The sequence below is a fragment of the Mercenaria mercenaria genome, chromosome 5 (genome assembly GCF_021730395.1).
Source record: "Mercenaria mercenaria strain notata chromosome 5, MADL_Memer_1, whole genome shotgun sequence".
NCBI classification, from domain to species: domain Eukaryota; kingdom Metazoa; phylum Mollusca; class Bivalvia; order Venerida; family Veneridae; genus Mercenaria; species Mercenaria mercenaria.
Window position 1 is genome coordinate 10,486,195 of NC_069365.1, and position 24,822 is coordinate 10,511,016.

At 35.6% G+C, this 24,822-nt stretch overlaps 1 protein-coding gene across 5 annotated transcripts; it reads left to right on the plus strand.

Moving 5' to 3' along the window:
- Positions 1 to 12,114: 12,114 nt before the first annotated feature.
- LOC123556430 (kyphoscoliosis peptidase-like) lies at positions 12,115 to 24,819 on the plus strand. Of its 5 annotated transcripts, none has more exons than XM_053542638.1 (10): positions 12,116 to 12,546; positions 16,049 to 16,190; positions 16,524 to 16,705; positions 17,417 to 17,568; positions 17,922 to 17,999; positions 18,202 to 18,494; positions 18,984 to 20,455; positions 20,736 to 20,897; positions 24,304 to 24,339; positions 24,641 to 24,819. In XM_053542638.1, the coding sequence occupies exons 2-10, from the start codon at positions 16,076 to 16,078 to the stop codon at positions 24,641 to 24,643; spliced, it is 2,493 nt and encodes an 830-aa protein (XP_053398613.1). In that variant the 5' UTR covers positions 12,116 to 12,546; positions 16,049 to 16,075; the 3' UTR covers positions 24,644 to 24,819. The 5 variants fall into 5 exon arrangements, with proteins under 5 accessions (XP_045203037.2, XP_053398613.1, XP_053398614.1 ...); XM_053542639.1 differs by having other exon boundaries at positions 24,662 to 24,679; XM_045347102.2 differs by lacking the exon at positions 24,641 to 24,819 and having other exon boundaries at positions 12,115 to 12,546; positions 24,304 to 24,455.
- Positions 24,820 to 24,822: the final 3 nt, after the last annotated feature.

Genomic DNA, 24,822 nt, shown 5'->3' on the forward strand with positions numbered 1-24,822 from the left:
ACTTATGTAGTACAAAATCATTATGTTTATGTTTCAAAATTCTTAGTTGAAAGTATGAATAGACGGAGATTGTATCTCTATAGAAACTAATAGGAAACCAAAAAAAATGAACTATTTAGCTAGTGAATATGTTTAGCAACTCGTTACTATGTTTAATCAAATTTTCAGAATTTGTATATATGAAATATGTACATGTAAACATTCTTGTGTTTCAAGTATTTTGAATCTTTTATTTAAGATGGCAGATATGTTAGCAAGATCATTTTAAGTACTTAAGAAACAGAAATTTATTTGAAATTAGATTACTACTTAAATAATTAAATTACATTTACATATTGAGTAGCTATGTAGTTGTGAAATACTATTAAAACATTTATCACATAATTACATAATGCAATTTTTCCTGTTGATAAATTTCCACTTTTTCGCATGTTAATTATCTTCTGGTATTTATCATCATGTACATTGATTTTCGAAACTTTAAAATTTAAAGTGACTTATAGGCCCAACGTGGCCGGGTGTTGTAAATTGTAAATTTATATGTATTGGTATTGTACATAACACGATGTCACTATAATAAAATTTATTTACTTATTTACTTATATTTTGGTGCATCTTTTAAGATCAAGACAACGGGGAAATTCCACGAAAACCAGGTTTTCATTGCATCATGCCAACAGGTTGTTTTTTTAAAAAAATGGTCATATTCTATTATACATATCTGACTGCATCTAATAACGCCATTCAAAAGTCAAGTATAACAAAAGCTGTCGTAAGACAGCAACGCTCGACTATTCAACAGTCTTGTTAATTGAATGAATACAAAAGTCGAAAAAGAGCATAATTAAGTAAAAATGCAAAACAGGGTTATGGAATCTGCATAGTGCTTCTCAGCTCATGACAGTGGACAAGTGTGTGAAGTTTCAATCCATTCCCATTAGTGGGTACTGAGATACCAGCTTACATATGCCCAGTCCCAGAACCATCATGTACCTTACTCGTATTTTGTGTACATTGGTCTACGGATAGCAGCGTCGCCAGTTCGATCCCCGGGCGGGGTGTATATTCTCCGTGACGATTTGATAAAAGACACTGTGTCGGAAATCATTCGTCCTCCACCTTTCATAATTCATGTGGGGAAGTTGGCAGTTACTTGCGCAGAACAGGTTTGTACTGTTACAGAATCCAGGAACACTGGGTAATGTTATGTTCTGGAAAATTATGTACGAGTGTTGTGTAAGGCTGGAAAATATTCAAACTTTAATATTATTAAGTATTTTTTTAGCTTTTATAGGGGAATGGTGGCGGGACCCGTGAGAAGGGGAAAACTGCGTCGTAACCACTTAAATAGGGGGAAAATTGCGTCGTGATAAAAGCAGTGTTTTTCATAAATACCGGTATGTTACAATAAAAAAGAAAATGATTTAAAAAAACATTGACTCATGTTTTAAATGGTACAGTTTACTTTATCATGTACAACTCAAGAAAGGGTTTTGTTGGTTGGGATGTGTAAAAAAATACATTTAAGGGGATTTTTATTTTCAGAAATAGGGGGGAAAACATACCTTTTTGACAGGAGAATAGGGCCAAATTTCGGCCTCAAAAACGGCCTACAAACTGATTATAAATGTCATCATCGGGTGAGAAATCATGTGTAGATAACAAATTAATTAAGAGAAGTTTTGGTTCCTTTATTTGATCATTTTACTTGACATTTTGAAGAATAACAATGTCATTCAATGGTTGAAACCTTAAGAGAAAGGACATATTAAAATTTTTTACTATCACCGATGTACAGAACTTGACGGAACCTCTATAGATTTTGCATCCTAATGCTGCAGTTGTCAACGGATAGCTTATCGGCAAACTCCATACTGAAGATAATTAAAACACACTTATCACTGACTAACAGATAATTGATATAGGTTTAACAATACTGCGGTTCCAAACATAGAGTCTTTGAAGTACCTTCGAGCTACCTCCATATCTTATATATAGCTCCATGGTGTTTAGGGTAAATTTTAACACGATATCACTAGAATATATTAAAAATAACGATAGTTTCACCTGTTTATAGCTAAATAATTCAGCTCAGAGATGATTATATGCTGTTACGGATCTCCGAGCTGAAATGAATCCCGTACTGAAACCTAACCAAGAGTCGTGCCAGATGTCTGTCAGGCTATTAGTTTAACAAATGAAATGCAATGGACTCACTTTTATGTTAAAATTTTTCTAATCCATTTTTTTTTCATATGGCATAAAATAATCCATGCAAAATATTTTTAGCCCAAGTTATACACACAAGTTTCTAATGGGTACACTTGTCTGCAATATTTTGTCCGCCACTGCAGTTGTCATCTTAACAGGGTACTCTTCTTTTTAAAAGCAATAGGCGATATAGAAATCATTTATTGCCATTCTCTGAGAACTAAAACAACAGTCTAAGGTATGTATTTTATGAGCTTTATCAAAACCTGTTTTATTTCTGATTAAATTAGATTCATAAATTTACAAAATTTTGACCGTGATTTTCAAAAATAACCACGTGCTCTGAACTTTTGCCTGACATCATCAGTTCTCATTGGAGATTGTGCGATATCTTGCGGTTTGACATTGGTTAGTTAACCAAATGGGGTTTCGCCTTAACTTAATGGAAGCGACCATCAGAAAATAAAAACAGCGTCAGTTAAGTGATGTAAGCCAGAACTAACCTGTTTAAACCTGCGTATATATAGTATAATTCAAGGGTATAAGATACAGGAAGTTTTATTTTAAGTCGGATACAATACAACAAGTTAACATGAGCTCATGGTTACCTGTACAGTAGTCCAAATAATTTGACGTCAGAACTGATTCTGAGATATTTTCATGATATGGCAGAATCCCTCTCTTTAATAGAGGAGAGATATTGACCTGTGCAAAAATTATTACAATATCTTCATTCAAAGATCTTCCATAGGGAAGTAGATGTAATAATTCATTAAAAATCACTCTTTTATTGAATTTTCGGCCACCTGGCCTTTATCAAAACATGAAAAGTCATTGATACAGCTATGTAACATCCATTTTATAATACTTGTTTTGTCTCAATGACGTGACGTCATTTCCTATAAACACAACGTCAAACGACGTTACGTCACTTCCCGTATTATTTCACATGTGTCTGTCACTCAATTTATGTGTTATATTTAACATTGCAACCATGTGGAAATTTCGTTGCAAGCTTCTTCATTCATTTCTCCTCTATTATCTGTCTGTAAAGGCGGCCTTCATGGTATAACTTTTGCAGTACTACCACCTGCAAGTCCCTTTCAGTATGACCTATAAAACGACGATTAATAGGCTTGTCAACCTGCTGTCTGATATCACGCAAATGTTCACTTATTCTTTCTTTCAGACTTCTCTCAGTTTCCCCAACATATACTGTTTTATTGCATGGTTTGCATAGTAATCCATACACTAGATTGGTATCACTACAACTGGTATGTGTTACCGTCTGGTATGTGTGTCTGTTTGTGGTGTCAGCTACCTCACCTTTAAATATCAATAGGCAAATGTGGCAGGAACATATATCAGGAGAAGATCTAAAAGCTCTGTTAGTTTTGCCATGTACCAATACATCACGGATGTTTTTATCTCTTCTGAAGGCTAACAATGGTGGTTCCTGGAAGACAGTTCTCATACGTTCTGAATTATAGAGTACTTTTTGATGTTTTCGCAGGATGTTTCGTATATCTGGTAACATTTTGGAATAGGTCAGCACTAATGGGACCCTCTTTTCTTCTGGTTCAGTCTTCTTTTTTGTTTTTAATAATTCCTGCCTGTCTAATTTATCGACCCGTTGCAGCTGTTGTTCAAGTTCTCTACTACTATATCCTCTTTTTCTTAGCTGTTGTTTCAGTTCTCCTCTGTGTTTGATATAGTCAGGTTCTTTTTCACAAATTCTTTTAATTCTTATACCTAGGCCATAGGCCAATGCCTTCTTGGTATGTGCCGGATGACATGAAGCTTTCTGTATATAGAGCTGTTTGTCTGATGGTTTTCTGTACAATTCAGTATAGATATTACCATTCTCTAACCTAACCAGCGTGTCTAAAAATTCCAATTTTTGATGACTCCATCTCAGTTCAAGATTTTATTTTCTGAAAGAACCTAACATGCACCATGCTCAGCTAGGTTTACTACTGATCATCTGTGTTAAGTTTCAATAAATTGTGTGCATAGGTTGAGGAGATTAGGAGCGCACAAGATTGCATATGCAGACTTTATGTATATAGTATAGCAACACAAAAAAGTCCCGCAACACTGCAAAAAATTATGAAAGAACCTAACATGCACCTTGCACAACTACTGTTGTTCTGATCACTTGTGTGAAGTTTCATTATATTGTGTCAAAGGGATGAAGAGAGCTGGTGCGCAGAAGATTGTGTCTACGGACGGACAGACAGACAGACAGCAAACCTGAAACCAGTATACACTCCCTTAAAACTTCGTTGTTTTGAGGATACATAAATGGCTTTGTCCTAAAAGAGAAAACAATGAGCAGAACTAAACAAACTGAAATTTAGAGGGAGTGGGTCTGTGGTTATGGAGTCTGCATATCACAGAAATTTCCAAAAGGTAAAAAAGGGGAGATTACACAATACCCAAAGCTGTTAAAGCAGGAGTACTGGAAACATATAGCCAAAATAACCAAGCTAAAAATAAAACAGTACATTAACACATTATTAATGTCGTGCTGAACGATCTAAAGAGATAGAAATATAACAGCTCTGATTGAAGGTACGGGAATACTTCTTTACGGCCGTCACACGGCGCAAACAAAGCCGTTGTGATAATTAAAAGTGGAAAACCACAGGTCACCCAGCACGACATAAACGAAAATGTTGAAGGATCAGTTTGATTGAGTCTGTTCATGGACGGTAGTAAATATGCAAGCTACCGTTCAAGCCCACTAGCCCTGGTTTGAGCAGAACTGAGCTCCCACTAATACTTTAAACCTTGCATTAACATAACTGAAAGGTCTATGTGATTTACAAACTAGTTCCAGTCTGTTTTCAAGAAAGACTGGGCATGTATTTACTACTAATCACACAGCATTTTCCTTGTATTATTTTATTTATGGTTTTAATTGAATATCTTATTTCAGGAATCAAAATTTACTTAGAAAGGTTACCTCAGTACAAAGCGGATAAGTGTTTCTTTAATGCGAGAAGACACGATTTGAAAAAGTGTTAATTCACATACACTGATTAACTATTTGGCAGTTGAGTACATGTACCCATATTCCGGGTAAAAACGTCTTGTTACATAGACAATGGATAAGCTTGTAACCGCTTTTTGTGAAGCAATTCACGTGAGGATTGGGTGGAATATGAAACTTCCTTGTTGAATTTACTGGTATTTGAAAGCAATCTTAACTTGAATAAACTTTAAGTTTAAATGATACATAGCTCGATAATATCAAAGGACCGTATGTCTATCTTTTCTTTAACAATTGTCGTTATCAGCTTTTTCGTAGTGTTTTATCTTATCAATAAACAAAATTCTTTAAAAGTTAGAAGAAGCACTTAGCACACAAACTGATGGATGCGTGGACAGATGGTTATACCATTCATCATAAGCATACGAGTTTTTCTGTTAATACATAAAACAATTGTATTAATACATCTGTTTTCATATTCAAATGTTTCTACAGTACAAGCTGCTTCCAGTCATACCTTTTCCCGTGGTTGCGTGCACCGTTCCATGTCTGCTGTGCAGTCGCCATATGACGTATCATGTGTCGGTGCGACGTTAAATCCAACAAAAAAAATATGTCTGCTGTGCAATGCTGTTCAAGTGCATATATTTAGTCACCATATCAAACGTTTTGGCAAAAAAAAATATTCAAGGAAATATTACAAGAGTATAATACAATATTAACAAGAGTAAAATAGCAACATTCGGTGCAGTGCGCGCACCTTCGCTTTGGTCTTTGAAAATGCTTATTTTTTCTTTTCAATCTAATCCCCCTCCATCTTTAATTTAGAATGGTTGGTAATTAGTACGAGATGAGTACGAAGTAACCCAGACTCCCCCGCTTGCACGAAATTAAAGCGTAAAACAATTTTTGCAGTAGCCTGTATCTGAGCCTCGTTTTGAAGTCGGCCATTTGTTTACCTCCGGAATGAAATTTTGCACCAAGTTTGAATATGTTTGAGAATTCTGTTTACATTTTTGTACTAACAGCAGCCTTAATATCGTCAAGACTCGACCCAAAAAGGTATTCAGACGAAAATACATAAAACGGTAATACATCATGCCAGATAGACCAATATCCCCCTCTCTATCGCCAAGTGTGCACCTGATTGTGTCCATGCAGTCAACAATGTCCAAGAAGAAAGGTCCTGTTTGCCGTGAGAAATCTGTTCTCCTCTACCTATGTCTCCTTCTTTTGACTGAAACTATAGAAAGAAAGCCCGGTCCAAGAGCTCCCAAATACCCTTGCGGAAAATGTAAACTAGCGGTCAAGTTGACTACACCTGGGTGAGATGTGATTCATGTAGGATATGGTACCACCAGCACTGTATGGGTATGCATGACAACGTTTATAAGGCCCTACATAGCTGCTATTAGGAATGTGTAAAATGTGGTCTACCGAACTTCTCGTCCACTCTCTTCAGCGGAACACTCTTCGAAACATCAACCTATTTCGAACCATTCTCGGCAGATGTGAGAAACAAGTCACTAGAGTCCAGTTTTGAGAATCAGCGAGCCACGTCATCTCCAGATAGAGTCGCTACGCCAAATAGAAGCCGTATCCCCTCACTGTTAACATTCCAGTCTACACTTAGTGAGCCTGAACAGCCTGGTACACCACAGCTTTCTCAACAACAGCAACACCGCAATACCAATGAAGGTCAGTAAACAACAACGCAAAGACACTGCTTTGAAAATACTAAACTTAAATTGCCAGTCAGTACCGGGAAAGAAAGCATCCTTACATGCAATGATCGAAACCACTGGAGCCGAAATCATTATTGGGACAGAACTTTGGCTGACAGAAAACCATCTGAGTCCCGAGATATTTACAGACAACTTTACTTTCTACAGACGAGATAGAAAGAACACAAAAGGAGGCAGAGTTTTCATTTTGATCCGATATGAGCCAGAAGAACTAAGAGATGTTATGGGCCCAACTGAAAGTAACAGGAACCAGTAACTTGTATGTCGGAGCCTTCTACCGACCTCCAGATGTAGATGACCCCTCCATGAGTGCTACCAAAGTACCACACCAACGCTTACTAAAGAAGATTGATCACTATGGCATTACAGAAAATATCCAGAAGTGGATTAAGGCTTTCCTCACACGGAGGACCCAACAAGTACTTGTTGCAGGACAGACATCGGATACAGTACCAGTCGTCAGTGGCGTACCTCATAGATCTGTCATCGGTCCTTTCCTCTTCTTAATCTTTATCAACGACCTCCCTAAGTGCGTCAAATCCAGAATAAGGTTGTTTGCCGATGACTGCATCCTATACCGCCATATCAAGTCAGCAGCGGACCAAGCACAACTACAAGAAGACCTGAATTCTCTTGCCCCATGGGAACGAAAGTGGGGTATGGAGTTCCACCCACAGAAGTGTAGTGTCCCCAGAGTCTCGAGGTCAAAGACTGCCACAGCCCATACATACTACCTGAAAGATGTAGGTCTTACTGTCGACAGTAGCACGAAAAACTTTGGCTTGGATTTACAATCTAACCTAGTTTTGAGGCATCACATAAACAGCATCTCCAAGAAAACCAACAACATGCTGGGCTTCCTAAGACGGAATTTACACAAAGCCACAGAAGACACAAAGACAGGTGCCTACAACGCCATGGTCCGATCACATCTGGATTACTGCTGCTCAATCTGGAGTGCATACCAGGACTTGATCCATAAGGTAGAAATGATTCAACGCAGAGCAGCGCGATTTGTCACCAATCGCTATCGAAACACCAGCAGTGTATCAGGTATGCTCCAACACTTGCAGTGGGAGTCCCTCCAAACAAGGAGAAAAAAGGCACGCGTCATCATGCTCTACAAGATCGTGCATGATTTAGTCGACATTCCAGCCTCCACATATCTCACACCTGTCGCTTTTAGAACAAGAGCAGCACATAACAACCAGTTACACCAGTACTCTACATCAACCGACTACATCGGCTTCGTCCCTAGAATCATCCCGATGTGGAAAGACTTCCAGCTAGTGTCGCTGAGGGTCTCTCTTTGGTATCCTTCAAGAGAGAGCTATCGTCCCAGCCATTCTAAAGGATCAGTATACCTTTCTGATACATCTCAAATGACAAGGGAGCACTGCCGGCGGGACCTGATGTCCTGGTAGCGTCATGCAAGCCGGATTGGTCACTAAGATGGTATGTAGTAGAAGGCATTTCTCATGCTTTTATGTTCTTACTTAATTTTGTGTGTGTGTGTGTGTGTTCGGGTTTAACGTCTTTTTTAACAGTTTTTCAGTCATATAAACGACGGTGTCTACTTGTAGCAGTGAGCACAATGCCCAACTTTATAGTGCTGCCTCACTGGAATATCACGCCGTAGACACGTGATATGATACCCCACCCAGTCACATTATACTGACACTGGGCTGACCAGTCCTAGCACTACCCTCTTAATGCTGAGCGCCAAGCGAGGAAGCTACTAGTACCATTTTTACGTCTTTGGTATGACGCGGCCGGGGATCGAACCCACGACCTCCCGCACGTGAAGCGGACGCTCTACCACTAGGCTACCGAGGCGGTCTTAATTTTTTGCATCACGTTCTTGACCGTTTCTATTTTTATACTGTATTGTACTTTACTTCATGTTTTTTTTAACTGTTGTCCTTTCTTGCGCACCGTCAAGTCATGGTCAAAGTTAACAGTTTGACTTACGATATAGATGTAGATGTAGAAATACGTTGGTTCCGGTAATATAAATGAAATGTACAATATAAAATTGTGGAATTACGCTATTACATAAAGAGTTATTTCAAAGTATGTATAAGCGGACAAAACACGTTTTATGTGCAGTTACAGCGATGTTTGCTTCATCTATGACTAGAACATGGGCGTTTCCAGATCAGAATATATGTGCAGGCCCTTTATGCTATGAGGACCGGGGCATGCTTCCAAAAGAAAAATGGTCAAGGGAATGTAAGAGCGTTTTGCGATATATCTAGGAACAAATAATTCGTTTTGAAAACAAAACTTTCAAAATGTGCAGGTCTGTGCCTAAAGTGCCTACGAGTAGTTTGTCGAAAGACGAATCCTCAGCTCACGCATCTATATATAAATCAACTGTTCCTTACCAAATGCCTCAATGACACCGAACAAAACTGACAATCAATCGTTTTCAACGTTTTTGTTAAAAGATACCTGCTTAAAGAATTGTCTTTGTTTGATCTCAACTTCAGGCTCCATAACCTCAGATCCCCTTTCTAAATTCCAGTTTGTTTAGTTATGCTCATTGTTTTCTCGTTTAGGGCAAACCCATTATTTTAACTGGGGACTATACGCCGTTTATCATGGAATTACACACTTGTGTAGCATTGAAGGTTCCATGTGCACCGCCGTATGAACACATCTGCGGATGTCTCTAAATTGTTTTTTGTACTTTTAACATGTGTAAATGTTGAGTTCTGCTCAGTCCGGGGCTAGAGGGCGTGGACGGTAGCCTGCATTTCCACTACCGTCCATGAACAGGCTCAATCAAACCGAGTCTGCAACATTTTCGTTTTTGTTGTGTTGAGCGACCTGTGAAGTTTCCACTTTTCTATTTATTTTGTATGTGAAAGGAGAGAAAGCTTTAATTTGTACTGTACAATAAAACAGATCCAGTCATTGAGGGGAGGCAACCGTAAGAGAATTCACATAATTCTTCCTGCTACATTTCATGCCCAAAGATTTTTATTCTATCAATATGGTGTTTGCGATCAGGAGCAGTACAATTTATTTATGACGGACCACTTTCTACCATATCCTTGAACTTATATATGTAAACGTGCCAAACATGAAATGAAAGATTCCCCTTCCTATAAATAAAGTATAAATCTGTTCGCTTTTATACACATGGCCAATCAGAAAATGCTTGTTCACTGATGTTTATAACCTAGTAAAGAGGGCACGAAAATTAAACAACAATATAATTTGTACATTTGTAATCTAGTCATTGATTAATTGAATTAACACGTAGTGAACAATGCGGGTAACACTATTCTGTAATTTGATTTCTTTATTACGCTTACCTAGAGTTACAGTCAGCAAATCTAGTGGAATATTTGTTATTGGGAAACTGTTGAAATACATCTTAACCATCTAATGCACCAAAAAAGGAACAAAGACCGCACTTTTGACAAAAATAATATATGTGTGCGTGCGTGCGTGCGTGCGTGTATGCGTAATAAAACCAATTCAAGTATTCTGAATAGACAAAAGTATATTTCAAAATCTGTCTGCGGGCAAACACCCTCTCCAGTGATGAATTAAACTGACCTGAATGAGAGGAAGAGGAACAGAAAACGTTACTGATATGGTCAATACCTGGTAACACGGCGCCGTAAAAGCCAACCAACGTGGTTTGTTGTATTGTTAAACAATCTTAGCTTTGTAAATTTAAAGCAAAAAAAGTTAGTATGTGGCCCTTTGTCGATTTAACTTCGTGTTACTTTAACATGTTTTGATCTTCTAAAAAGTTCGTTCAAATGTATTTATGATATGAGGGTTTGCGTGATTTTACCAGAAATTTTCATCGATGCTCATTACAACATACCATTTACAGGTATAATCAACTCGAAAATAGTATCGGATCCTATATACCAGATAAAAAAATAACTATTTTTACACTAATTAATTTAAGGTGACTCCTGAAACAAATTCTGCCAATTTAGGCATCAGTCTCCACATCTCATTTATGCTAGGTTACGAGTTTGAGAGAAGAGCCTGTTCTATCCGCATAATGCTGAGCATATCAAGGGAGCGACTGGTATCATTTTTCACATCCTTGGTATGCGACCGGGGATCGAATCAGAGACCTTCCGCACCGGAGGCGGACGCTCTACCATTAGACAAAATTACTTCACCGAAAATAGAATCGTGTGCGAAGATAGCTCAGTGGTAGAGCGTTCGCCTCCGGATCGAGAGCCCCATCGGAGAGACAGGCAGAGAGACGTAGAGAGACAGAGACAGAGAGGTCACAGCAAAGAGACTTTATTCCTGAAAGCAAGACCTTCAGATGACGATTAAGCATCGCAGCTGATCCGACGTAGAGAATTTGATTCCTTGGTGGAAACCTTTTAATCAAGATTTTTTTTCTCCACAACCGAGATTTTCAAACGTAATCGTAGATTTTCATATAAAATTCCTATTGTAATATCCAGGATGTGTCCCGCCGAGGCGGGCCGAAATAAAGGTAAGATCAATTTCGTATCACAGTGAAGCTTCCAAACAACCTGTTCGTTCTTAAATTATCATATTTGAGTGAAAAGGACCGAGGACACCGTACATGGAAAATACAACATATCAACAGATGAATACTCGTCTGCATACTGATATGCTAATTTGTTGATAGTATGCGGGAAACCCGCTAAATTTAATTTATGTATAAGTTGTACCGGACAAAATGACATGACCAGCATTCTAAAATTTTCTATTCCTTTTGAGAATACAAATGACCACCATACTTACTGATCAATTTGAAATGGGGAAGACATAACGTCTGTGTGCTAGCCATGCGATCTTTTTCCAGTGTATAAAATGATTTGTAGTGTTTTAAAAATAAAGGTAAGTATTTTTATTCTGTTAAAATTTAAAAGCAAATTTTACACAAAAAAAGTATTAAAAGAGATAGATGTAATTTCACTTGATTAAAATTTACACTTTCTAATAAATTTCTCAATGCCTCATTGAAACACGTAGTCGAAAGATAAATAAATTACAACGTAATTGTTGAAATATAAATTGATTTTAGATTCTCATTGTTTACATTCTGTGGATTAAAGGCCTGTTCAATATTGATAAATTATCATGTACCCTAAATATTGTATGCAGTGGCATTTAAACCAGATTGTAAATAATATCAAACTGGGTAGGTTGACAAGTTGGTAGCATTACAAGTTTAATTATTTAAGAGTACAATGATTATTTTTCCTCATAATGGAATTTGTGCCAATAGTTTCCGCGGTTTCATTGTGTTGGTCATTGTTTCACCGTTGAAAAAGTTGAACAGATAATGAAATATACAAGACCTAGGGAGACTATAGGACGAGCCAATAAATCGGCATTGTTCCATACAGTTATTATTGTACTGCTATTGTTATTTCTCAAAGAGTGATTGTAGATAAAGGGACTTTAATTGTATTTTTGGAGAGTGTATGCAATTACAATAAACTTGAATTGTCATTCAAGCGGATTTTAAAAATAAATTATGCAAAACAAGCTAAAATTGGCAGAAGGTGGAACTATTTAATTAATATTTCTCTGCAGTGAACATTGCTGGATAAAGAAAACTTCAAACGGAAGGTATAATAATGTTTATTATATTTTATTTACGTATAATATTAATAGTATTAGGAAATATCAAAACGCTAAAGCCTGTAAATGTTGCTTTAAATGACCACATTAAAAATTGTTTTATTTTGTGTCCAATATAAATACTGAAAAATCGGCGAAATCGCAGTTGAATAAATAATTTATAGAACTTTTATAACTATTAAAAAAATCTTATATGTTTCAAATAACTATGTCATTTAATTTGATTAATATATAGGTACTTTTTTAAGGAATTTCAAATTGACATTTACTAAACAAACAGAATGATCAATTGTAACTTGATTCTGACATTTATATAAAACATTCAATACGATTAAGTACTTGTAAACACTTTCTCATGGATTAACATTTAGGAGGTATACACTTAATGCGGTAAAATCCCTAATGCTTGACCTGATCTTTTCTCTTTTACACTTAATTGAAATTTTACAAGGAGTTAATAATTAATTGAATGCAACCCTTACATTAAGTAAACGATTGAAGAGTTCGTGTCCTTATACTGCACAAATCTATGGTACAAGGCAGCATAATCATTGTTATGCGAATAGTTTTCTTTAGAAAAACTGTAATTTTTCAATATATGTTGTTTTGGGATAATTAAGGAGTAAAGGTAAATTGAATAATGTTGTCACATATCTTTATTCAAGTTCATTTGTCTTTTGTTCCTTTGCGTTTTTATACAAAAGTACAATAACTAAAGTTATATGAAATAGCTATTCGTTTGTTTACAAGGTGGAAATATATCTTTTACATTTGTATGTACAATGTAGATAATCATGCAAATGCGTATCCAAATATGTACACGGTAAAATATTTAAAGTAGTTAATTTTAGATTTATATGTACTAATATATTTAGATTTCCTTGGTGCAATAATGCTGTATACGCAGCATATATAAATCTATCACAAAAAATGTTTTTTTCCGTGATCTTATAGCAAACAAAATATAAAAACCGTACATAATGTCGCAGTATTTCTTTGGATAGGGAAGATGTGAGACGTAGGAAGGCCCGGTGAAATGAAATACAACTATTGCCCACCGATTCCATTATTAACACTCAATTTTCTTCTCTTCTTCCTTTTGTCGAAACTGGACTCAGTAAAAGTGTATTTCTTAATTCTTAACTTATGAAGGTGAATTAGATGCGGTTGAAAAGCTGTAGGTATTTAAATATCATGCATGTTTAGAAGAAAACTACCAAGGAAGTTGTTAGAATCTGTTTTGGGACTATTCGATACCCCGACATGTTCTAATGATATAAAGGCCATGGAGAGGTTTAAATAGTAGCTTTTTTATTTATGACCTGTTAGAAAATGTCTACAGCAATCTGAAATATCTTTTTCAACAGAAATCGTTTTGAAGAAGGATATAAAATGATCTTATTATTTCATGAATGTAACTGATAAGCTTGCCCTACCCCGACTTCATAAATCTCTCTAAACCTTTAATATATCCAGGCACCGCCAACTTGGGGATATATTGAAATGTAACAACGCTATGTTAAATCTTTATCTTAAAGTTTATTTAAATTGGAATTAAATCTTCTAGAGTTAAACAGAAACTAGGCCCTATGATAAAACGCTCCTGTGATTTTAAACCTTTATCACCGTAATCAATAAATGGTATTGTTTTAATTAAACAGAGCAAATTTAAAGTATTTTTCTTTACCTACAGGGATCGTTCAGCGGATATTAAATGTAAATATTTTGCGTGTAAAGCGTACCAATGATTCTTATACCCGTTAATTCAAGGTTACTTTAAGATTCTCACTTAAAACGCTTCTCTGTTCTATACTGAAAAATGATTCTATTCTACGCAATGCTGCTATGCAGGTACAGCCACAAATTACCTTTTACGATTTCTTTTCTAGTTTTAACTTATCAGGGTGTGTCCGGGTCTGTCTGACCTTGAATATCCATAATTGGCTTGGCGCCACCATGCTGTCAAAGTTCCGTTCTGTAATTTAGACAATGTGAATTTGTACAATTGGATATGATATTACGTGCAACCGAATTCCTCCACTAGTTTTTCTGACATGAAAGATCCTAAGTGCCAATCCATGCATTATTCCAGGCTCGAACGGGCACCTAACATCTCGACAATTTGGTAGCTCCAAACATGATGTAGCTCGACCCCTCGTAAGATTTAGAGACAGCAGTGTGTTAACATGTGGCGATTGTTCGTGAACGGTAGAAACATAGATAAGCTTTACTAGCACTATAGAATATGTCAGTACTATTTCTGCAATGTTCTATGCAAGTGTGAATTTAATGTAAGCAAGTTGAATTAATTTTCAAAAGACAAGTTTAATCAATTATAAAAAGACGATGATTCTGTGTCTATACTACTTTGAACCATTGCAAAATATTTCTGTAATTTGTTTAGGTTTACTCCATTTCAGTTATTAGTTTTATGGTCATTTGTTGGTATTTAGGTGAACTTACTTATTTTCTAAGTATGAAACATTTAAAATAAGATATATCAGTCAGTCATACATTTGTTTAGGGTAAGAAAAATAGGATAGGGCATGTTATTGATTAGATATTAGTTGAGATATACCTTTTTAATTTACTTCTGTGTGAGTTTATGTCTATATATCACGCAAATGTATGGGTTTTTTTATTGAATGTGTAATTTAGAAAACACATGTAGATTATTTTAGACTTTGACCAACTCGAAAATAAAATGCAAACCAGAGTCAATGATAATAGAATACTGAATTAACAACTCGAAAAGAACGTATAAATGCGCAAGAGGTACAGTTCTAAGATATTCGTGCCTAAATCAAATTAAACTCGCCTGAGAAGCACGATGACATTTTACAATCATGCTGCGCCTGTAAAACTGTATATAAAAGGAAAGAAGTAATCAAAACAATAAACTGAATAAATAATTAAACGCTACAAGTAATTTATTAGCGTTCAAAATAGTTTTCAGGTCACAGAGTATGTAACTTTGAATCAGTGACACAGCTTCTTCTTACGTAGTAAATGAAGTGATCTTAATACCTTCATTTTCTATTATTTATTGTAAACATATGTATTATACAAAATAGAAAATGACCGCAAACACTGTTGTTTGCATGAATCATATTCTAATGTTTTCTGTAAACTTTTCTATTTGATGTTAAAATGCTTTTGTTTGTAAATCTTTCATATACTTGTTCAATAAATCAAGTAAAAAAACAAGCATTGTGCGAAAATATGCTTTTTCAAATATGAAATCGTGATTTTGTCAATATTATCACTTTAAATGATTTATGCTTTTAGGCTGAATAGTTAACATTAGAACTAAAATTAAGAGTGTTTTTACATTTATTCTTGATTGTGGTAAATCTTCAGTACGTGTAAACAAGACGTTTGAAAACTGTTTTCAAAAAAAAAAAAATAAAAAATAAATAAAATGGCGCAGTCCATAAAACGGCGCAGTCCATCTAGTATTTGTAAGCATAACGTTTGACAATATTTTCAGACAGACCTATAAAAACGACGCGTCAAAATGATGAACGCTTACAATATGGACGCTACGAGTCCACCGATTCTGTTCCACGCCTCTTCAAGACGGAAAGAAAAGGAATTTTGGGAAACTATAAAGAGTCATCTTACATATAAAGGTTTGATGCATATCATTTTCAAAACAGAAAAGAATAATTATAAAATACAACAAATTTAAAAGTGTGTTAAGCCATTTGGCGTAATTTTGATTATCCTTTTAAATCTATCGATAACACATAGATGGTCCTATTCCAATATTGTAATCAACTCTAACAGTTTGCAATAATTATGGTATAAGCATAATATTCATATTTAAATGAAACGTGTTATTGACCGCAGTGCATTTATTATATGAAATAGGAAACGTTGACCTTAAAAAAAGTCCAACAAAATTACTGCCCAGGTATGAAAAGACAGATTTGCTGAAATGAAATTCTGTATATATATGTCAGGGTTCTATGACAAAGCTCCAACGCCAAGACTTCTTCGTGAGGCACAAGATGAGTACAGAAGTATCAAGCTAGATCCACCTCTAGATGCCACGGGTAAACCCCTCCCGTATCCTGCACTAACAAGTAAAGCTGACATTATTGATAGAGATGCTATTGAAACCATTGACTGCCATGCATTAGGGGTATGTCAGTATATTACTATCAAAATAGCGGTACATTGTAATTCATAACCTCAAACAAGAAACATCTGTTTATATATTTACCTGCATTCCAACAGGCAAGATTTGCTGTTGATACTGAGCATGTGTAATAGGTTCAGGCCTATGAAAACTATATTGTATTTACACGGATCAGTCTGACTAAAGTACTTGATCTTCCAAACGAAGATCTCAGAATGACCCATTCACATTTGTCTTTTGTATATTTTGGATTTCCGATATTGCTATTTTTATTTTCGCAAATCTATTTTTATTTGAACCAATCAGACGACTTGTTGCAACAAGCATTTGGCTGAACCATCAAAATAGCATCGAATGTCAAAGAGTAAGAACAATGTGCAGTCAATCCGGGGCTCGAACCCATGACCCCGCGCTAACAGGGCGACTGCCCTACCGACTGAGCTAACCGGCTGTCTGACGTGACCAAGTGCGTACCATGACATATGATTTCTCTTAAAACTCGAGGGCGTAGCCGCGATGCGGTCGTCATATGAATTGTAAAGATGAAAAACCTAGGCCAAAGATAGATTTAGAAAATGTTGTAATTAAGGCTCTGATTGGCAAGCGGAAGGGTCCTCAGAACGAGGCTATCAATAGTTCGTCTTCAGATCCTAAGCATAGCGTAATAGAAGATGTACTTTAGTCAGATTGTTACATGGATCTGAATCATTTCAGGCACCTAGGGTGCTAGCCTACGAAGACATGTACAAGCTGGTGAAGTACCTGATAGGAGAATGTAACAATGACGTAGAGCGGCTACGTGCCATATTTCGCTGGATAGCTTCACAAAATCTCAAGCAGTGGCATGATGAGGTTTCCTTCAACAGGTACATTGCTTGGCCAGTCCTGATATTAAACATTGCATGAAACTCGATGTTGCGTTATTTTCGTGAACGCCAAAGTGACCTTGGGAAACTAGAACAGATTAAAAAAATACAGCACGATCACAATTCTTCACAAAACAAATGCTGTTAATTATTTAATTAAATAAAATAAGTAACTGCAACATTAATTTTATATTGTTGTCTGTTCCTACATTTCTATTAAAACTAAACCAACTATTTTGCAAATGATAAAAACTTAATTCAATGCATAAAACTACTGTATTTCGGTATAAATTATAACAAAATACTGCATTTTGCATTTTGTCTCGTCAAAGTTTTCATATTGTCTGTTTTAGGGATTCAGCGGCCTATTATCTTGCAAGAATAAGAGCCAAGAAGGCAAATCATAATCAACTTCTACAGCGTATGTGCAGGTATTTGTCAGTGCCACATTAAGTTTTATAAATAAAATAGAACTCATGATATTATAGTTTTATGCAATTCATTTTTAGATACCACGCGTACCTGTTTTCATGTAATGATCTCCGACTTAATGAAAACTAGAAACTAACAAATACTGCATCTCTGTAACCTTTAAGACACAATACTCTACTGTTAGCATTATTGTTTTATCAGTTTAGCGAACATCTACTGTGTAAAAATTCGAGGTTATGTGAAAGGTGTGGACTACGGATTGGGCCAAGAACTAACAGACTGTGACTCAACGTGGACAGCCGTGCTTGTTGACGGGTCCTGGCGCCTTCTCGATGTTTACTGGGCTACATGTCATCGTGTACACTCGGGAGATAGCTCGTGGGAATTAATCGATGATGGTCAGAGTGACATTACATCTCTGGCTTCTACACCACGTGGTCATCCAAAAGTGTCTAAGACAGAATACGCATACAATGACTATTATTTTCTGACAGGTTATTAGTTATTACATAAATTAATATGTTTCATGGCCAAAAATTACTCCGGTAAAAGTAATAATGATAAATCGGTGAATATAATAAGCTGAAGTTTTATAGGACAATGGATAACATTATTCAGTTTCAGAATGCAAATTTTATTATATAATACCTTAGTAATAATACATTATACTTTCTTACGACTTTTAGACGTAACAAATCAAAGAGCACAGTATTTTATGATAAAAAATACCGATTGTCTGTGCCGGAATTCGAACCTGGGTCGTTCGGGTGCTAGTCCTGTGCTCTAACCACTGAGTCAAAGAGTCAACTCCATTTCGCAGTTTTCAGAAATTGGCTTTAAACGCGCAGGCTATGCGTAAGCGACAACAACAACACATTTATCTAGCTTTTATATCGTATACTCGGTGGCAATGGCATTTCATACTTGTCGATAAAAGTCTAAAAGCTGTTTCAACATAAATATTTTAGTTTTATACAATTCAGATCCAGAGCAATTCATATACTCGCATTTTCCGATCGATGAGAAATGGCAGCTTTTGGCAAGGCCCGTGACTCTTGAGGAAGCTAAACGAATGGCTTTGCTGAAAAGGAACTTTTTCAGCCTTGGAATGGACATCATTTCGCATCCACGTTACGTCATCGAATGCGATGATGGGGAGGTACAGGTAACTTTCTCTACTCCCAATGATGTAAAGACGAATTACAAATATGAACTTTACGTTGAATCGGATGGTGGAAGTCTAGAGGAACTGCACAATCTTAGCCTTGACAGATACGTTTTCTTGGAGAAGGTAACAAAAGAAAACCTTCTGAATGTTAAAATGCGATTCCCCGCTGTTGGAAAATACAAACTAAAGATCCTAGCCAAAGAGCATGATGAGCGGTCATTTTACTACACCGTTACATATATCATTGATGTCCTAAGCCCTCTTGAGAACTGCCGACCTTTGCCTAAAAATGAAAGAGGGGAATGGGGCCCTGGTTTGGAGACAGAAGAGCTTGGCTTGGAACCAATAACGCACGATTCAGGGGAAGTTCCGACAGATGACGGAAAAGCCGAAGTGAGGTTCGGTATGTCTAAACCAGTAGAATTCAAGCATAAACTAGTTACAGGCGATGACCAGGAACTTCCAAACAGAGTCATACACCGTGTTGAGAACTCTGAGGCTGTGTTTAATATAAGAGTCCCAGATGAAGGAGAGTATGCTTTTAATGTTTATGCAAGAGAAGAGGGAGAGAAGGGAGAGTACCCTAATGTATGCAATTACCTGTTGAAATGTGACGAAGAGCCCGAAGATAAACACGCATTCCCTGACGTGGGATCGGACAAACTTGGTCCAACTCCTGCCTTTGAAGATTTGGGTATGAAGAATATTTCCATAATGCCAGCTTTGATGTTAGCACCTGTGACAGGAGAAGTCACTTTGCAATTTAAACTGACACACGATGCCGTGTTCATACCAGAACTCTTGTTACACAATGACGATGGATCAAAATCTGACTTCTCTGAGTACACGATGTGGGATATATTGGCTGGAGTGGCTACATTTTACATTACTCTACCGAGAGTTGGAATGTATAGTCTGGCTATCCGAGCTAAGCCATCAGTTGACGCCGAAAACTTCACTCCAATTTTTCACTCAATCATTGACGCCATCATTCCAAAGAAACAATGCCTTCCTTGTCCACAACAGTCTATTGACTGGCCACCTGAATGCCATGTGCTTAGACCTCTCTCTGGAGTTCTAGCCGCGAGAGAAATGGTTCGTTTTGAAATAGATTTCTCACAGGCATATGAACTAATCGTAACAAGCGGTAATGGGTCCAAGCTGCTAAAGAAGAATTCCGGAGGTATATGGGAAGGTGAAGTGTTGGCAGGGAATGAAGACTCTGTAGTGACGATATCAGTGAGATACAGTGATAGAGATGATTATCACTATATCCTCACTTACAAGGTAAACTGTTCATTTACTGTTTAAATAGGTTTTCACCGGCAGTTCGTTAATGTATCGTGTAAATTAAATACTGATCTTACGTCGAATTGATTACTTTGCACTCTGTATAAGAATTCAAAAGTAAAAACTTGACCTGTAGTTTTCTACTGTTTTTATTTTGAAAATAAGTTTATGATTCCATTAGTTTGTACACCTATAATTCATTATTCGTTTACTTTGAGGTCATAATTTTAAATTGATATAACTAGGGTCAGCAAAAAGTGGTTTTATTCTGAATCAGGTAATAGACAGAGATGAAATTGTTGGTGAGAGACTTCGTCAATTAGATCGCTACAAAGAGGCAGTAGCTAGAGCTGAAGCATTGCGTGAAGCTGGCAAACTGCCAAAAAATTTTGACTGGTCTAAACTGGAAGACATAGATGACGAGGATCTGGAAGAACTGGTATGTATTATTACTGGTTTTGTATGTAATTGTACAATTATGTTGCCTATATTTGTCATAGCAATTTTTTTTTTAAATAATATTGTTTTTAACTGTTGATTTCATTAACTTTTAGTATTCCCAAGGGATTGTGAGAGCTCATCTTCGTTTTATGCAATGTTATTTCATATTCATGTCCGTAATTTTACATCTCAAGACATTAAACAGTATGGATATATAAACGTTATCGTAATACAACATTTTTAATATGATATGTAGTAAAGCTTTCTCTGTTACATCATTTTCTTGTTCTAATGAACTATGTTAGACCGTGTTTATCAGTAACTTTCTATTGCACGAGAAGTTTTCACTGTGACCGTTTCTAACACGCTGCTAATGTCATTGCTTAACGTCGCAAAACAACGCGCTTAACCGATTTCATGGCTTCTACCACATTGCAGAACTCATCAAAGCCACATTTATTCGTGCAAACATTTTCTCTATTTGCATAGCTTGGTGTATGGGTGAGTATCATGAGTATTCTATTCTTTGCAACACCGCATTCTTGGGATATTAAGGTCACAAGGAATCTTGTTCTCGTTTGGTACCTTTATCTGTTGAAAATACGCAATTTTCATATATCAAGCTATGATACCATATTAAGATGTCAAGATTATATTTATACCTCTTTTCTTCTGTAAGGTATGTGGAGGGTTTATAGTTATACTCTAACTAAATGTATGTTGAAACTTACTCATAGCCTGTTATAACATATTATACGTAGTATCTTTAGGGTAAATTAGGGTTAAAATATTTTTAACATATAATAAAAAAAAGCTATTCGATAATTTCGTACACCATTTTTTCCATTACACTAATGGTTTGATTGCTAGTAAAAGCACGGGATTTATACATTTTTTTTAAAAAAAAGTCCGAAAAAGACTAGCCAAATAGCACACTCAATATGCCAGATTAAATATAACTGAATAAACGGTACAATTTTAGTAAAACATGACTTGTCAGACTGCCCAACTTATCATTTACTAAATCTTTTTTTTTCGCATTTGCTTTTGGAATTAGTCCAAGTGCTATTTTCAAGTAGACATTTCTTAAGTATGCACTTATTACACTAGAGGGAAGATTTAAACGGTTGTGTTATCAAAGGTTCTATGTATTCCTTTGTATATCATATATCAAGAAGGTTGCGGGCCTCTATTTATTCACTTCATAGCTTTTATTTGAATACTTTTCATTTATTTATTGCACTTATGCACATATTTGTTATCAGATACATTGATGTATTTAAACAGGTGAATATAACGAGATCTAGAGATTTTAATGTGTATTTATTTATAAAGTTGATAACATTTTAATCTGTTTGTCCCGGAAATATTTCAGGAGAACACAAAGTGTACCCAGACAGTGTTGACCCTGCTTACAGCCGATCTCCAGCTCACCAGTCAGTATCTGTATTACGGAGAGTGAAAACTCATGACCGAACTGTTCCACATTTTATGTATTGAATATGGAGAACAAAACACTGTGTGTCGGTGTAAAAAAGCTCTGTTAAGATATTACTGCCACCATTTTGTAAATAATTTAAGACGATATTAATGAAGTGGACTTTTGTTTTGAGTTTTGTTTCGTATGTTTTATAAGAACTCCATTATGTGAATCGTTAAAAGACTGGAAAAATATAAGAATTGATTGTACAATTGCTGTCTATATTAGTATGTATGCAAGTGTTGGATAAAGATGACAAGCCGTCGTTAGCGATCATTCAAATTCGTCACGTGCCTGCTAATCTTATGTATATGTGATTCTTTTGCTCTGTGTAAGCCTTTATTGACCTTTAAAGAAACGTTGGATGTTCTCCTTACTAACAAAAATGATGCCATGACGTTCCAAAGGCACTTCCGGCTTAGTTTTATTATCAGTAGCGTAAAAGTGCTTATTGTTCATGAATTAACTTTTTCTGTCGAAGGTACGATACCGCAAGTATCACGATATCTGCTTTTTACGATCATATCTACAACTTCTACTAGCTAAGGAATTGGCTGGAAGCCATAAAATTGAATGATAAAATGAATGCAGAAACTTGAATATATAATAATTGTTATTTGTATAAATTATGTAGCAAGTGTTGATAAATAATAGCGGTGATCAATCTAATGTTAATTTGAACTTTATGTACTTATTCGATGCATTCTAACTAAAAGACATATTTCAAGTAACTACATATTATTTGACAAACTGATTAAGAAGTAGTACAAATCGTTTGCTGAAAAAGATTTATGAAAAGTAATGAAATTCAAATATGCAGTATAACATCGTTTTATAGTGTTACATTTATTACAGAACTGCTTTGAATTTACCATATATCCATTTTTATGCCTGTTACGTTTTTCATTATGCTACTTTTCTTCTTTCCGTAATGTGCCAAAGTAAGTCTGTTTAATTTTTGAGACCTCAAATTTTTACTGTGTGTTTTCTTCAATAAAGCATATATATTTGTTGTATTTCAGTTTTTCCTTTCAACTTTAGCAAAGACAAAGCCTCAGATTTTCAGTTGATTTGTCTCGATAAAATGTCCTCACTACATTCATGTATTTTTAAACGGTATTCAAGTTAAAGGCAGTTAAGGTGTCTGCTGTCACAGGTTCGTTCGGATAGATTATAAATAAAATTTAGGTCAACAAACAGTTTTATATCTATACCGTTATATTATCTTAAGGTCCAAGTTATTCGGTCTTAAGTTATCGTATGATGCACAAACTGAAACATTTCAAGAAGGTAAGAGAGTATATTTCCGTACTCTTACAATAGATTGCTGAAATCGGTAGACCTTATTGATGAAATGGGCCCTAGAAGTTTAACAGAAATGGACAGATAGCTTATGCACTAGATGCGTGCCATTTTGGTCCGCGCTGTTGAATTCGGAAGAAGAATTTAGAGCTATTTGATTTTATGCATATTAACAGTTTCTCAAAGTTATTGTTTTTTCTTTATTTACTCGTGAGTCAAGGTTCTTAAATTTAGAGGAAGTTTTTCCTATTTATTTTACCATCTAGTCTTGATGTATCACCATGAATTGTTAAACATAATTATTATGAAAGTTTTTCATAAATAAAATGCATATTGTTAAAAATAATAACATACACGTAAAATAACACAAATGGCTGTACGAAAATCAATGTATAACATGAAAAACCTCAAACTATGATAACTGAACTGTTCTTAGCTGTGCACAATTTACTGAAATACAGAATTAGGTATTAAGTTATTTAAATCAGATAATACTGTAGGTACACCTTTCAGAATGCTAGACGCGGCAAATTCAGAAAATAAACAATAGGCCGTGATGAGGGAGTAAGCAGAAAAGTGTTACAGTAAAATTTTATAATTTTCTTATGTTGTACCCTTTTAGACACCGGTCAATTGGAATCTGCATGTTTGTCGACAGGTATTGTTTGATATTTTAACAAAGTCGTTTTTGTTCAATGGATGAAAATAGATTTTAAGTTTAGTATCTGTTATTGACCTTTACCTCTGCTTACATGATAACTTCAACACTATCCTTCATAATTACTTCGATTCACTTTTCGTGAACTATCATCACAGTTCATTGGGATTTCATACTGGTACATAATTGAAAACCTTGATAAACACGCCTGATAACTAAAACACGTCTAAAATGTTGTACGAAATGCATCCTTGTTTATATAGAACAAATATAATGTCACAGGGAATTTGAATATTCACAGTAACATGAAAAGTCGTTTTAGTGATAACAGATAACAGTAGACGATGGATTGGTTTGCTAACTGATTGATAGATAGATACACTAATACCACGGCATATAAATCAGATAAGTAAACATTAACTTCATATTTCTTTTCTGTTGAACATAAATAATCCTGCTGAAGATAAATAATTCTGTTTCTTT